Raw genomic sequence first — 15,046 nt, forward strand, 5'->3', positions numbered from 1 at the left:
TCCCAAAGCACTGCGATTACACGCGAGAGCCACCACGCCCAGCCAACACAGGGCCTGTTTTGATCCCCCAGTTGTCCCAGACAGACCCTAACCTCAGATGGGTGTGCTGGAGGGCTGCAGTCCAGCTGGACAACCCCAGTCAAGGTTGGGGTTGACTGGGGTGCAGAGCAGCGGGTCCTGCAAACTACCCAAAGCTCTGCTTCATCCTCCTCCTCAGAGCTGGCATCTACTCCGGTTCTGGGTCTCATTTCCAGCGTAATAGTTCAAAGACAAAGAAAGAAAGAAAATAAACCCTAACCCCACAACCAGCTGAGGCGGCCCCTCCTGGTCACCCTTTGATGTTTGAGGACTGAACAATGGGGCTGATTGCGGATGAGAGATTTGAAGCCATCTTAATTAGAAGGAAAGAATGTCCTCGTGGTCGGCTGTTCTAAAAATACAGCTGTGCCCACATCTGGAGGGAAAGGGTGGGGGCCTGGGAGGTGGGGACGGTGGTTAGGCCAGAGTCTGAAGCACTGACGCCTGCATTCCTTGGGGCGAAGGGGGGGCCTCTAAGCAGGGCCCCTTGGAAGGGGGTGGGGAGATACCAAAGCAGCCAGTCTACTGTGGCTAGACCACCTTCTGCAGGTTTGGGATGTGGAAGCAGTGGAACAGGTGTGCCTTCCTGCGTCTGCCCTCACCACTTCAAGAAAGCCCTCCCCGTGCCGTGCTGTGCCACAGCCTCGGTTTTCTCTTCTCTCCAAAGGGGCAACCAAATTTGTCATTTGTTTGCATTTCAGATACTCACTTTGCAACCTAATCTTGTATTTGTTTTGCATTGTTCTTCTTTTCTTTCCTTTCCTTTTTTTTTTTTTTTTTTTTTTTTTTGAGATGGAGTTTCATTCTTGTTGCCCAGGCTGGAGTGCAATGGCGTGATCTCGGCTCACTGCAACCTCCGCTTCCTGGGTTCAAGCAATTCTCCTGCCTCAGCCTCCCGAGTAGCTGGGATTACAGGCACGTACCACCACACCTGACTAATTTTTGTGTTTTTAGTAGAGACAGGGTTTCGCCATGTTGGTCAGGCTGCTCTTGAACTCCTGACCTCAGGTGATCTGCCCACCTTGACTTCCCAAAGTGCTGGGATTACAGGTGTAAGCCACTTTGCCTGGCTGTTTTGCATTCATTTTCTTAAAGAGGCCCTCCTAATCTCATGAAGGTAAAGGGCATTGGAGGGCTGGGTGAGTGTTTGGAGGAGGACGTGGAGGCAGAGGCTCTGGTAGTGTCACTGTGAGAGGATGGGTCACCTGGGTTCTCATCTCAGCCCACTATTAGGAGCCTCCCATCCCAGCGGCCGGATAATCACCTGGCATGGGGAACATGCCCCTCGTGGGAGCAGGGCCTGGCTGCTTGTTGGGGCTATCAGTGGATGCAAGCCGGGTGAGAGGTGTGGTGAACCTAGGCCTTGCTTTTTTTTTTTTTTTTCTTTTTGAAATGGAGTTTTACTCTTGTTACCCAGGCTCCAGCCTGGGTGTGCAGTGGCACAATCTCAGCTCACCGCAACCTCTGCCTCCCGGGTTCAAGCACTTCTCCTGCGTCAGCCTCCCGAGTAGCTGGGATTACAGGCATGCGCCACCACACCCAGCTAATTTTGTATTTTTAGTAGAGACGGGGTCAGGCTGGTCATGAACTCCCGACCTCAGGTGGTCTGTCAGCCTCAGCCTCCCAAAGTGCTGGGATTACAGGTGGGAGCCACCGTACCCAGCTGAACCCAGGCCTTTCTGAACCTCTCCTTCCACCAGACCATGGCTCTGAGTCACTGGTCCTGGGCAGGGCCTTCCAGAGTGGTGGCCCCAGTCCCTAAAGATTAGTTTTGCTTTTGTAGAGATGGAGTGTCATGCTGTTGCCCAGGCTGGCCTCGAACTCCCGGGCTAAAGCAATCCTCCTGCCTCTGCTGGGACTACAGCCACACGTCACTCCGCCCAGCTTTTTCAAAGTCCAAGACAGAGCTGTCTCAGGTTCTATCTCTGTAAGCTCACATCCCTGACCCTGCCAGATGGCTGACTCTGCCAAACAGATAATCTGCTTCTCCCCAAACACCGCCCACAGCGCTGAGCCTGAAAATAGCTGAGGCGGGGGAGGGGGAGGCCCCCCCAGATGCTCTGGAGCTCTGGGGTGCTTGGCCGGAGGTGGCTTTGACATTCTGGCAGCGGCCACAGCAGGAAGTGGGAATTCCTGGCAATTGCTCTGGGTCATGACAGTCAGGACACAGGCTCGGGCAGGTCCGGCAGCTGGGGGCTGAATGGGGACGGTTTCATCAGCCATGAAGGATCAGAGACAGTAAAACGAGGCCCAGACAGCAGGGAAGCAGCTCGTGAGTGGAGTCTCACGTGGGAGACACTCCCTGGGAGCCCAGAGGCTGCAAGAAGGTCTCACCTCCAAACCAGAGCTGGAAAAGGGTCTGGGGCTGCACAGTGTTAGCTGGTTGGTGACGCCCCCACTCCCCTGTGCCCCAGCGATGGGGTCAGGGATAGCTCACTTCCTCTGCATGGATCCCTTCCATCACCCGTCATGGTGGCAAGGCCAGGACTGCTGATTTTGTGCCTCTTTAGTTGTGTGTCCTCAGGCAGATTACTTAACCTCTCTGAGCCTATTTTCTCATCTGTAATAGTAACCTACTTCATCAGGTGGTGATGAGGCTTCAGTGAGTTTAGTAAAAGCCACGGTATAGTCTGGCTGTAGATCACTGAGAAGCTATTATCTCCCGCCCTTCACGGGTCCTTGCCTAGTCCATGAGCAGCACATGGGGCCCATTCCTGCCTCCCCACTTTTGCTCAAGCCTTTTTCCCTGCCTAGCACATCGCCTCCTCCTACTGTCCTCATCAGGAGCTCTCCTGCCCCACGGCTGCCCTTGACCACTCACCAGTGTATTTCCACTCCCTGCCTGGTATGGGATTCAGTGTCTCCTCCCCTGGCCAGAAGCTGAGCTCCTGCAGGAAAAAGGCACCCACAGCGACTCCCTCCCCAGCCCTGCAGGCCTCTGTGGCTGTTCCCGACCATAGGCCCATGAGAGCTCCTGGCTGAGAGGAGACAGCGAGGAACAGATCAGGCAGAGAGGACTGGCGGGGCCCTCCAGCTTCCTCTGTTGGTGCATTCTCGCTCACACGCATTCACTCATTCATAGCAGAGATGGGCCTTGGATGGGGAGGCCAGCTGTGTTTGTTACAGGAAGGGGCTTCCTCCCAGAAATCTCTGATAGCCTCATTATAGATCAGAGTACAACCTTGGAGCTGAAAGAGACTCTACACATGGACCCTTCTGACCCGCATCTCACAGACAGGGACACTGACAACCAGAGAGGGAAGGGAGTGGCCAGGCCACAATGCCAGCCCCGGGGCTGCAGCTCCAGCCCTGGAGTCCAGGTCTGTCTTCACAGGGTTCCCTGTTTACCAAGGCCCTGCTTGTGCCAGCTCCACAGCAGAAACCAGGGGTAGAAGGGCTGTTACGTGGACAACAGAAGCCCCTCTGCACGAAGCAGGAATGACCAGGGCCACAGGAGGGAAGGAGCTGGGAGGACTGGGTGGAGGGCAGGGAGGGCTTCCACCCCACAGCACCCCAAGCTCACCTGCCCAGTTCAACCAGTGGTCTCCCTCCCTTACTGGCCATCCACCCATGTCTCCGGCCGGTGGGGGCTCACTGTCCCCCACGCGGGGCAGGCCAGGAGCCCTCCTACCTTCACCCCCACTACCGAGCATTCACTGAGGCCTGCGGCTTCAGCCATCCTGACCCTCCCGCTCCCTCGCTATTTATGCGAGCCACTGCAGGCCACCACTGTCCTCCCCTGCGCATCTGATTAGGACAGAAACCACAGGCGACACACCTCTGCCTGGCCTGGCCCCGCTCCTCCCTCCCATCACAAGCAACTCTTCTTCCTTGCCTCCTTCACCTTCTCTCCCCTGCTCGCTTCCTCTCCCCCAGCTACCTCAGGGCCTTTGCACAGGCCCTTCCCCTATCCTGGCCTGGTTAGTGCAACCCATCCTCTGCCCCATTCTGCTTCCTCCCTCCCCATCCCAGCCAGAGACCAGCTTATTCCTGGAAAGTCCAGATTCTGCTACCAGGTTCAGAGGGCCAGGCCCAGGCTGCTCCCTCTGCAGCCTGACACAACCCACCTGGATGGTTTGTTGTTCTTGCGCTCTGGCCACAAGCAGCTGCTGCTGTGTGGGTTCCGGCTTCAGTGCTAAAAATAGCCCGTGGCCCAGACAGGAAGGGCCAAGGGGGACACAGCTGCTTCTGGGAGGGGCTGGCTGGAAGCCTACTCACAGCAATTGCAGGGGTTCCTGTGCTCGAAGGGGGTGGGCCCCGTGCTCACAGTCCCTGAGGAGAGGTCCCCCAGTGGACAGGTGCTCAGGGCCGGAAAGAGGCACTGTGTGTCATCAAGAAGAAAATACAGCTGCACCAGCAGGTACACAAACATTCAGTTTGTTTCTGATTCTTGTGGTTAGTTACAACAGGCATGGACTGCCTTTAGAATAAAATATATTTAAAAATTAAGTGCTTGGGACTCTAACAGAAGTAGGTGAGCTCTGGTCCCTTTGAAGGTGATCAGGGAGGGCTTCCTGGAGTAGGAGGCACTTTTACCCTCTACTCTTCCTCTCTTTTTAAATTTTATTTATTTTGCTTTTAAAAAACACATTTATTTTATTATTTTTATTATTTTTGAGACAGAGTCTGTTCTATCGCCCAGGCTGGAGTGCAGTGGCACGATCTTGGCTCACCGCAACCTCCGCCCCCAGGGTTCAGGTGCTTCTTCTGCCTCAGCCTCCTGAGTAGCTGGGATTACAGGTGAGTGCCACTTCACTCAGCTAATTTTTGTATCTTTAATAGAGACGGGGTTTTACCATGTTGGCCAGGCTGGTCTCCAACTCCTGACCTCAGGTGATCTGCCTGTCTTGGCCTCCCAAAGTGCTGGGATTACAGGCATGAGCCAATGTGCCCAGCCAGGAAACATATTTTTAAAAATATATATTTTTAAGAGTCAGGGTCTCAGTCTGTCACCCAGGCTGGAGTACAGTGGTGCCATCTCTGCTCACTGCAGCCTCGACCTCCCCGGCTCAAGGATCCTCTCGCCTCAGCCCCCTGGCTCTTCCTGCCTTCCCAGTTGGGGCTACAGGCATGCACCACCACATCTGGCTAATTTTTGTATTTTTTGTAGAGATGGGGTTTCTGTATGTTGCCCAGGCTGGTCTTGAACTCCTGAGCTCAGGCAATCCGCCTTCCTCAGCCTCCCAAAGTGCTAGGACTATAGGCATGAGCCACCACACCCAGCCTTCCTCCTCTTTTTTTTTTTTTTTTAAGAGAATGAATAGTTTGGAGAGCTGGGACAGTATTAGAGGAGAGAACCAGAGGCCTGAGTAAGAGTTAGTGGTGGTGATGAGGCATAGGAGAGAAGGCAAAGGCCTAGAGAGTTCCATGGGAGTGTCAGGTGTGACATAGGGGGCCGGGCATGGTGGCTCATGCCTGTAATCCCAGCACTTTGGGAATCCAAGGGACGATTGCTTGAGGACAGGGGTTTGAGACCAGCCTAAGCAACACAGTGAGACGCCATCTCTACAAAAAATATTTAAAAATTAGCGGGACATGGTGGCATATGCCTGTTGTCCCAGCTACTTGGGAGGTTGAGGCGGGAAGATCACTTGAGAGCAGGAGGTTGAGGCTGCAGTGAGCTGTGATCACGCCACTACTCTCCAGTCTGGGCAATAGAGCAAGACCCTGTCTCTAGAAAAAAACAAAAAACAAACAAACAAAAAAAACGTGCAACATGGGGCTTTGGGTACAGAGCTGACTCCAGGCTTGGGGGCTGAGGATGGCCCCTCCTAGTGTGTGAGGCCAGTGAGGGGAGAAGCTGGGTGGGGTGAGTATACAGAGGGCGCTCTCCTGTCTACAGACACTGAGACGGCCTGGATAGGAGATCTAGGTGTCCTCTGGGAGTCAGCAGGAAGGGTCACAACGCCAGGGAGGTGGCATGGGGAGCAGAGCCCATTGTCACCTTACCCCACAGGTCCCCCGCCCATCCACCGTCCTCAGCACAGGAGAAAGAAGGCTGGCCCAGCCGGCAGGTCTGCCACCCTGAGGTTAGTGTAAGGCACTTCTTCACTAGGACCCTGGGAACTTGGGGATACCCAGGGCTTCTCTTCATAAAGAATTATGTGGAGGGGCTCAAGGGTCCAAGGAGAAGTGGACCTAGTGTTTCCAGAGTGGCCTGTTCTGGGCCTCAGACTGGACAAAAAAGAATGGAGGTCTGCCCCAGGCCCGCTCTGCTTCCTTATATGCCTTAGTTTCCCCATTTGAGCATATCCTGGGGCTCTGGAAAGGGAGCCTCTTCAGTGGACCCGGCCGCTGCTCCCTGGATGTCCTGCCATGCTCCCTCCCAGCCCTGGCTGGCCTCCCCCACCCACCCCAGGCTCCTGGCCTCCCAGGAATGTGCTTCTCAGCCCCCAATCTGGGCGCCTGCCTTATCGGCCCCCAATCGAAGGGGAGACAGACGCCCTGGTCGATAATGACGGCCCCTCCTGTTAGCCCCAGCCTGACCCTGAGTTGAGGGCCTGCCAGCGCCTGCTAAGTGCCTGGAGGAGGAATACCTCCCCTTCCCCACACTGACATGAAACCTGACCTCCTGTGCCGGCTCCTTTGTGCCCGCTGGGTGCCCGTGCCGGCGTCAGAGGCCCTGGGTCCCCGCCCTGCCGCACACTGTGGCTGCCAGGGTGGGATTTGCTCTGCCTGGCATGTTTCCAACATGACCTTAGCCTGCTTTGCTGGAAAATCAAGGTTGTCTGCGGGGGTCCCCTCACCCTGCTCCCAGTCCCCAACCCCTCAGAGTCTTGGTCCAACCCCTGCTGTATGAGGCCAGACCTTCTCACATCCCTCCAGCAAATGCACATCCCTCCAGCATTCCAGGCTCTCCCCCTCCCCTCCAGAGCAGGGAGGAAGGCTCCTGAACCCACTTGCATCAGGCACTGGTCTCACCCCACTCCCCAGGGAACCCCCCTCAGGGCACTTGTGGGACCCTCATGCTCTTGGGATCCACCTGAGAACCTTCTCAGCCAGTTCTCCCTCTTGGCCAGTTCCAGTCTCCTCGGGGGACCTCAGAGCCCTGTCCAGAGCATCCCTTGTCTTCCACACTTCCCCCCAAGGCTACACTCCCCTTGTTTGTGAAGGCACATCCATTTGTGTGCCTCCCTCTCCCTCCTGCCTGCCATTATCCTGGTTACCAGGAGCCTTAGCATGGCTGCAACTCAGTCCCTTCCCGGGCCATGTCTCCCTGGATTATCACTGCCTGGCTCCTGAAGCCCTTTCCTGGCTCAGCCTCCCTCGGCCTCCCCAGCTGGGGCTGCCTTCCGTCCCTGGCTACTGCAGGTCAGGCTACCCAGGCCTGGCCTCTTTTCTTCATTGACCCTTGCCCCTTGAGCATCTCACACATGCCCAAAGCTACACATACCATTGATCTACTACTGGATGACAGCACCCACATTAGGACTGTCTGCTCCAACCCCTACCCCAACACCACACTCAGATTGTTCCAAGTGATGTCACACAGATGCCTCAAATTTGATGAGGCCAGAACAGGATGCTCTATCCCCCTCACCTTCTCCCCACGAGCCCTCCATCTCAACAAAGACGACCACCATCCATCCACTCTGCAGCTCAGGCCTCTGAATCCGCTTGGACTCCCCTCTCTCAGCCCTGACCCATCTGTGGGCAAACCCGTATCCCACCCCGCCTCGTCCTCCAGATTCCACCCCCCCAAATAATCGTTGTCCCTTAAAGCCTCCCCCTGCTCACGGATTCCTCTGGCAGTCCACTACCCTAAGAGCAAACACAGAGGGTTTATTTTTGTTTTGTTTAAGTTTAGTAACATATACATAACATAAAATTTGTACAAACTATTTTTAAGTGTTCAGTTCAGTGGTATTAAACATTCTTATGCAACCATCCCCACCATCCATCTCCAGAACTTTTTCATTTTCCCAAACTGAAACTGCACTCATTAAACAATAACTCCTGATCCTTCTCATATAAGTGGAACCATACAGTATTTGTCTTTTTGTGACTGCTTTTTTTTTTTTTTTTTTTTTTGAGACAGAGTCTCACTCTGTTGCCCAGGCTGGAGTGGAGTGGCATAATCTCGGCTCACCGAAACCTCCATCTCCCGGGTTCAAGCGATTCTCCTGCCTCAGCCTCCCGAGTAGCTGGGATTACAGGTGCGTGCCACCACGCCCAGCTAATTTTTGTATTTTTAGTAGAGACGGGGTTTCACCGTGTTGGCCAGGCTGGTCTCAAACTCCTGACCTCAGGTGATCCACCTGCCTCGGCCTCCCAAATGCTGGGATTACAGGTGTGAGCCACTGCGCCCAGCCTTGTGACTGGTTTACATTACTGAGCTTAATGTCTTCAAGGGTCATCCATGTTGCATCATGTGTCAGAATTTCATTCCTTTAATACCTTTGAATGGTATTGTTTTGCATGTAGACACCACACTTCGTCTGTCTCATCGCTGGGTGACCCGATGTGAACCATTGTGAATAATGGGGCTATGAACATGGGTGTATGAATATCTGTTTAAGTCCCTGCTTTTGATTCTCCTGGATATGTACCCACAAGTAGCATTGCTGGATCACACGATAATTCTAATTTTAGTTTTCTGAGTCATGGTCATATTGTTTTTCACAGCAGATGCACCATTTTATATTCCCACCAATGGTGCCCAAGGGTTCCAATTTCCCCATATCCTAGACAACACTTTATTGTTTTGCTTTTCACAGTTACCATCCTAATGGACACAGGGATCCTTGTAAAGTGACAAACTTCACATCTTCCCAGAGGCATCCCAGGTTACCCCACCTAGCACTGCGGACCCCCACGTGTCTCCACCCCTTAGTTGGCAATACTCTCATCAAGTGTCAGCACTAGCTTATTGTATTGACTGCCTCCTGGCTGGACTCTAAGAGACAGTGTCTTTTACTGGATGTTGTATCCCCAGCATAGAGTTGTTTAGTAAAGGGAGTAAGGAAGGGAGGGAGGGAGGGGAAGGGAAGAAGGGAAGAAGGGAAGGAGGGAAGGAGGGAAGAAGGGAAGAAGAGGGGAAGGAGGGAGGAAATTTCTGTTTTCCACCAAAATATTGAGGCTCTCTGCTGCCTGTCCACTTGCTCTGGTGCGCCTCTCCAACCCTCGAGCCCCACCTGGACTCAATCCCCCAGTCCAGCCTCTCCTTCCGTGGGCCCCCGGGAAGAACCCCGACAGGGGCCAGCCCATTTGAGTGGGGCCCTGGAGGTTTGGACACATTCTCGAATACCTCCCTGCTGTGGGTCTGGTGGGCCTGTCTCGGGTTAGCAGCGAGGAGAACGTTGTGGCTAGGTCGTCAGTGAGTTGGAAGCGAGCCAGCACTGTCTGAGCCGCCACACTCCCTGCGCCCCCCACGCGCCCCGCTACGCGCCCGCCCCCCACGCGCCCCGCCCCTTCCTGTTTTGCCTCGCTTGCTCGGGTCTTCGCTCCTCTAATCCTACGGTCTTAGCCCCGCCCCCGTGGTGTCGTGGGTCCTCGCTACAGGTCCTCTCCTAGAAAGCCGCGAAGTGACCAGTTCCTCATTGGCCACACGTTCTCCCGCGCCACCACCGCAGCCACAACAACCGCCACGTGCTCAACCTTGGCGCCTGCCCATTGGCCACCAGCCTCTACCCGCCCACTCTCCCTTTCCGCCCCTAATTGCCCTCTTCCTCCTTCCATTGGCTGCCGGTCTCAGGGGCTCTCTGTTCAGCCGGGGCGCGCAGCGCCTCGGATGCGGATTGGTAGAAGGCCGGGCTGGGAGGCGGGTTAAAGAGCGCGTTGCTGGCTGGGCCACGCGTGCTTGAGAAGGTTCAATGGCGTGGCAGGGACTAGCGGCCGAGTTCCTGCAGGTGCCGGCGGTGACGCGGGCTTACACCGCAGCCTGTGTCCTCACCACTGCGGCGGTGGTAAGCAGCCGGGCGGACCGGAGGTCGCTTTGGTTATAGCCTCTGGCGGGAGGGTGAGGGTCGCCATGGTTACGGCATGGCTCCCTGGCAGCTCTTGACTAGTCCCTGGTTCTACAGCAGCTGGAGCTCCTCAGCCCGTTTCAACTCTACTTCAACCCGCACCTTGTGTTCCGGAAGTTCCAGGTGAGGCCGCCCCGCCCCGCCCACCCCGCACCTGACCGCCCACCCCGCACCTGACCGCCCGTACTCCGCAGGTCTGGAGACTCGTCACCAACTTCCTCTTTTTCGGGCCCCTGGGATTCAGCTTCTTCTTCAACATACTCTTCGTGTATCCTGCGCCCTGTGGACATAGGCTGGGTGGAGGGCAGGCCCGCCAGGCTGGGAGAGCCCGGGACGGGGAAACTGAGGCCCTCCTGGTGGCACTTCCTATACCGACGCCGTAGGTTCCGCTACTGCCGCATGCTGGAAGAGGGCTCCTTCCGCGGCCGCACGGCCGACTTCGTCTTCATGTTTCTCTTCGGGGGCGTCCTTATGACCGTATCCTTCCCGCAGGCTGTGGAACCTCGGGCTAGGGCGCCACGGGGTCCGGCCTGGGTTGGTCCTGGGGCTTGATGTGAACAGCCATACCAGAAAGGGACACAGTCGCTCTCTCCAGCTTAGTATGTGTTGAGGGTCGACTTTGTGCTCAGCTGCAGGGGCCAGGGCTAGATCTTCAGTGCTGTATGCAAAATACAAGGCAATGCACAAAGGAGCCAGGTGGGGTGTCAGGGCCACTAGCTGAGCCCTGAATGCGAGTAGCCGGGAGAAACTGAGGCAGGAACAGGCAGCGATTGGACCCTGGGATGAGGCTGTAGGTGTGAAGGGCAGATCTCGTGGGACCTGAAGCGGACTGTCTGTCGCCTTTATTGGACGGGCTCATCTTGATGAGGGCATAGCACAGAGGGGAGATGAGGGGAAGAATTCCGGGGGCTTGAGAAGTCAGAGGGGCCCTGAGCTTGGGCAGAGGCCTGCCACCGGAGCACCTTGACTCTGGCCCAGCTGCTGGGATTCCTGGGCAGCCTGTTCTTCCTGGGCCAGGCCCTCATGGCCATGTTGGTGTACGTGTGGAGCCGCCGCAGCCCTCGGGTGAGGGTCAACTTCTTCGGCCTGTTCACTTTCCAGGCACCGTTCCTGCCTTGGGTGCTCATGGGCTTCTCGCTGCTGCTGGGCAACTCCATCCTCGTGGACCTGCTGGGTGAGCCTCCTGGTACATCCAGTCCACCCCAGGCTGGCCACTCCCCTCAGGACACGCTGCTTATGCCCTGGGGCCCCTCTCCCATTCGTGCTGGAGTTCTGCTCACATCTGGACCTCTCATCTGGCTCCATCCCCATCTTCCTGCCCTCCCAGCTGCTGTGCTCTTACAGCCCCTCAAGCCACCTGGCCCACATAATTTGCATCTTCGGGGCTGATCTGCTGATGCTTGCGTGGTTCTGATGGGGGTGGGGATGGGCGGGTCAGGGTTCCTGCCCCATGGCTCCCACTCCTCCACTATTCTCAGGCCCTCCCCTCCCTGTGTCCTGTCTGCTTCTGGGCCCTTTAAGCTTGTCCTTCAGGGCCCACCCTGGGCTGACACTCTGCAAGATTTTGGGGAACTCATGCTCTGGGGCCTGCAGGGCCACCAGGCTGTGGATGGGGGCCTGGGGCAGGCTCTGCTGGTCTAGGACTCTGGGCTATGGAGGGTGACCCTGCAGTCCGTGGCTGTCTCACAGGGATTGCCGTGGGCCACATCTACTACTTCCTGGAGGATGTCTTCCCCAATCAGCCTGGAGGCAAGAGGCTCCTGCTGACCCCCGGCTTCCTGTGAGTGTTCAGAGAGTCCTCTCTCCCTCTCCCCGCCCTCAGATGGTCCCCACCGATGGGGACCTGTGCTGGCCTCTGCTCAACACGGGCCTCTCCCCACAGAAAGCTGCTCCTGGATGCCCCTGCAGAAGACCCCAATTACCTGCCCCTCCCTGAGGAACAGCCAGGACCCCATCTGCCACCCCCGCAGGAGTGACCCCCACTGAGAGCCAGGCCTAAGAGGCTTCTGGCAGCTTCCATCCTACCTGTGATCCCTACTTGAGGCAGAAAAAACCCATCCTAAAGGCTGGGTCCATGCAAGGGCCCACCCAAATAAACAGAATGACCTGCAGTCTCTCGGCCCACAGCACTGGCTTCCCCACCTCACCCAGCCACATCCTTCTCTGCCTGCCCCGTCCTCACTCAGTGTGGCCTCTCAGCCCAACTGTAGGTGGTAGGATAGGGTGCCCATAGAGGGCAAAGAAACTGCCCATGGTTGCCCGGCAGAGCTTTGAACTCACAGGTGACAGGCTCAGAGTCCTCATCCTGGCCCTACCAGGGCTTTTGGGCAAGTCCTGCCCACCATAGGCCTCTGCTCCGTGCCAGTCAGTGGGGAATTTCACCAGATTTCGGCTGCTGGGGCCAGGACAGGCCTCTTCTAGACTGTGCCGAGCCAGCCTACAGATAGATGTTCCGGCCAGTGGTGCCTTCAGGCTGATGCCGATCTAGCCTCTCCTGTTCCTCATCAGCTACCCTGACAGGTGGGCCTATAACTCATTTATCATCTGGTGACACCAAAGCCCCATGGAGTCAGGTGCAAAAGAGGGCCAGGACTGGGTCTTTCTTCTGCCCTTTCTATGACCCCAGAGCCTTAAAAGTTTTTACCTTAGCAGAGTCCTGAGACTAGGTGAGGGAGGGACTTCTGGAAGGTTCTGTTCCTGCTCTTTTTAGCTGAGGACCTGTGTGAGCCTTATCTGACCCCTACGGCTCACTTTTCTCTTCTGACCTGGCAGCTTTCCTTGTTGCTCTAGGCCTGTCCATGTTGTGGTTTATTTCTGGATGCTCAGTGGCGCAGGGCCTCCTCCAGCTACAGGTTGTCATTTTCACGGTAACAACACTGTTCTCTGTTGAATCTGCCGCCCACGTCGTAGCCAGACCTTGTGGAGCTGGCTCTGCGGTGGTGTGAACTGGTAGTCAGGAGTGAGGGCCCAGCCTCCCCGGCACCTCCCAGCCAGGTGGCCCTGCCCGACCTGTGGGGTGAGGCAGCCAAGGTTCCTTCCATCCCACCAGTTGTGGAGACACAGGGCTGCCTCACCCTTTCATTGCCAAGGTTCCTGCCTCATGGATGGAACAAACACCTCAGCAATGAAACCTGTTCATGTCCAAGAGCAGCTGGGCTGGGAATCTTCCCTTTTGTTCAAGGTCTTCCAGTAAGGCCCAGCTGTCCCCTTGCTGTGCGTGGGGCTCTGGGGAGTTCCACTCTTTGATGGAGGGCAGAGGCCCTGAGTGCAAACGCCCTTGGGAGAGTCTCATGCTAACATGTGCTCAAAGGAGCCCCCATCTCACATCCCAGCGACCAAGAACCTCAATCCCTAATCGGAGCTCTGCCTCTGCCCACATGGGGCCCTACCCCACCTCCAGGGAGCACAGCAATCTCTGACCCTAGCCCTGCCCTGGCAGCCAGGGACTTGCCAACAGCTGAGGGTGGCAGCAGTCTGTGCTGGGATCTGTGCCCATTCCCTTCAGTAAGGCTGGAGCTGCGAGCCAGTTTGCTGCCCTCCCAGATCCTATGTCCATTCTAAAGAGTGGGGACCCCTCCCTATTACAGATGAGAACACAGAGGGGACACGAACTCCTTGGAGGCAGGGCTGGGAAGGGACCTTGGGCTCTGTCTCCTCCCTGCACCATGTCAACCCCAAGAGCTGGCACCAGGCCGGGAGGGCTATTCCCATATTCCTCACAGCTGGCCTGTGAGGCAGGAGCTGGCCCAGGCCACAGCACCTGCTGGGGTGGGAAAGGGCCCCAGTTGACCTGGCTATGGGTGCCACTGGAGTTAGAACAGCCCTCCTGCACCCAGGCTGGTGACAGCCCAGCAGTGCCCACACAGGACTGGGCCCTCCGCAGGGGACTTCAGAGCAGCAAGGCCCCAGCTGGCAGTAGCCTGACCATCTGAACACAGCAGAGCCAGGGTGGCCCAGGGACAGCAGGAGAGCTCATGGCACCTTTCTGAGGCCAAGCAAGGGGAGCAGGGTTAGGGCTGTTGCTGAAAGGCAGAGAGCCTCTGCCTTGAGCCTCACAGCCACTCTTCTCAGCTCTCTGGGTCTGGAAGGAGAACAGGCTGAGGGGAGCTGAGGTGCTACCAGAAGCCCCATTCACCCTCGCCCACCCACCTGGGAATCTGAGGCAGAGGAGGGTGAGGCCTGTGTGCCAGCCTTGTTCACATGCCACCTTTGTCCCCCCAAGCCTCAGCTCCACTTCTGGCTCTCATTATTTTTATGCTAAAACTCTGAAGAAATTGAACATGACCTGTTGCCTTTTATTTAAAAACTGTTACTAGCCCTGCCTGGGGCTCCTATACAAAAACAAAACACAACCTAAAATAAGGTTTCTTCCTGACCCCAGAGACTGGGGAGGGTGGGGGGCAGGACTGGGGCTCAGCAAATGGAATGTGTGCCGGGAAGGGCCACCCGGAAGCCCCCACTCTACCCCCACCCCGATCCTTAGGATGGCGCCGGGCAGTCCCCTCGCCTCTGTCCTTGCCAGAAGATGGAGGAGAGGAGGCCCAATCTTCTGAGATGCTCCGTGGGAGCCGCGTGCTGATGGGCTGGTTACCAGGCTGGGGCTGTGTTGGCAAGACGCCTCATCCGCCTGGAAGAGGAGTGGGGAGGGCAATGAGTCGGGGCCAGTTCCCAGGCTGGCCGCTGCCCTTCCCAAGGCTCTACAGGGCAGCCAGGTGTGGGGGTGGGAACAGAGGCAGGATATGGCCCCCAGCAGGTCTGGCCTCAGCCTTCTCTCAGCCTCACCTGTCTGCCACTCAAGCCCTGCTCATCACTCCAGGGACCCCAAAACCTGGATCTGGGCTGTGGTCAGACCCTCAGCCTGAGGAATTATGTTTGTTCCCTGCAGGGAAACATACTCTGGGGCTTGGATGGGGCCTCATCATCCAGAAGGCTGCCTGCCTCTAGCAACACTAGAGGTTCCCAAAGACCATGGGAGACTGGGAAAGGCAATGGCCCTGCCCCTG

At 56.7% G+C, this 15,046-nt stretch overlaps 2 protein-coding genes across 5 annotated transcripts in view; one reads left to right on the forward strand and one right to left on the reverse strand.

Annotated features, from left to right (window-relative positions):
- The first annotated feature begins 4,038 nt into the window (after window positions 1-4,038).
- DERL3 (derlin 3) lies at window positions 4,039-14,334 on the forward strand. 3 transcript variants are annotated; one of them, XM_031934594.1, is made up of 7 exons: window positions 4,039-4,438; window positions 10,101-10,166; window positions 10,238-10,311; window positions 10,427-10,520; window positions 10,987-11,108; window positions 11,733-11,823; window positions 11,926-12,154. In XM_031934594.1, exons 1-6 carry the CDS (start codon window positions 4,150-4,152, stop codon window positions 11,808-11,810), a joined length of 723 nt encoding a protein of 240 aa, XP_031790454.1. In that variant the 5' UTR covers window positions 4,039-4,149; the 3' UTR covers window positions 11,811-11,823; window positions 11,926-12,154. The 3 variants fall into 3 exon arrangements, with proteins under 3 accessions (XP_031790454.1, XP_023041542.1, XP_023041541.1); XM_023185774.2 differs by lacking the exon at window positions 4,039-4,438 and adding an exon at window positions 9,714-9,983 and having other exon boundaries at window positions 10,104-10,166; window positions 11,022-11,217; window positions 11,926-14,334; XM_023185773.2 differs by lacking the exon at window positions 4,039-4,438 and adding an exon at window positions 9,720-9,983 and having other exon boundaries at window positions 11,022-11,217; window positions 11,926-14,334.
- The window catches only part of SMARCB1 (SWI/SNF related, matrix associated, actin dependent regulator of chromatin, subfamily b, member 1), a 50,869-nt gene continuing 50,132 nt past the window's right edge, over window positions 14,310-15,046 (reverse strand). The window contains exon 9 of one of the 2 annotated variants that reach the window (XM_023185771.2): window positions 14,310-14,670. In XM_023185771.2, coding sequence (XP_023041539.1) covers window positions 14,631-14,670 — 40 coding nt within the window. In that variant the 3' untranslated portion in view covers window positions 14,310-14,630. The remainder of the gene's footprint in view (window positions 14,671-15,046) is intronic. The other variant, XM_023185772.2, reaches the window with a different exon arrangement.

This window comes from Piliocolobus tephrosceles, chromosome 19 (genome assembly GCF_002776525.5).
Source record: "Piliocolobus tephrosceles isolate RC106 chromosome 19, ASM277652v3, whole genome shotgun sequence".
In the NCBI taxonomy this organism is placed as follows: domain Eukaryota; kingdom Metazoa; phylum Chordata; class Mammalia; order Primates; family Cercopithecidae; genus Piliocolobus; species Piliocolobus tephrosceles.

Bases quoted from the DNA above. Each gene is read 5' to 3' on its own strand.
- DERL3 (XM_031934594.1), top strand. From the start codon at position 4,150: ATGGTTTGTTGTTCTTGCGCTCTGGCCACAAGCAGCTGCTGCTGTGTG. The intron at 4,439-10,100 runs GTACACAAACAT...CTGGTTCTACAG, and splicing joins AAATACAGCTGCACCAGCAG to CAGCTGGAGCTCCTCAGCCC. The intron at 11,109-11,732 runs GTGAGGGTCAAC...GCTGTCTCACAG, and splicing joins GGAGCCGCCGCAGCCCTCGG to GGATTGCCGTGGGCCACATC.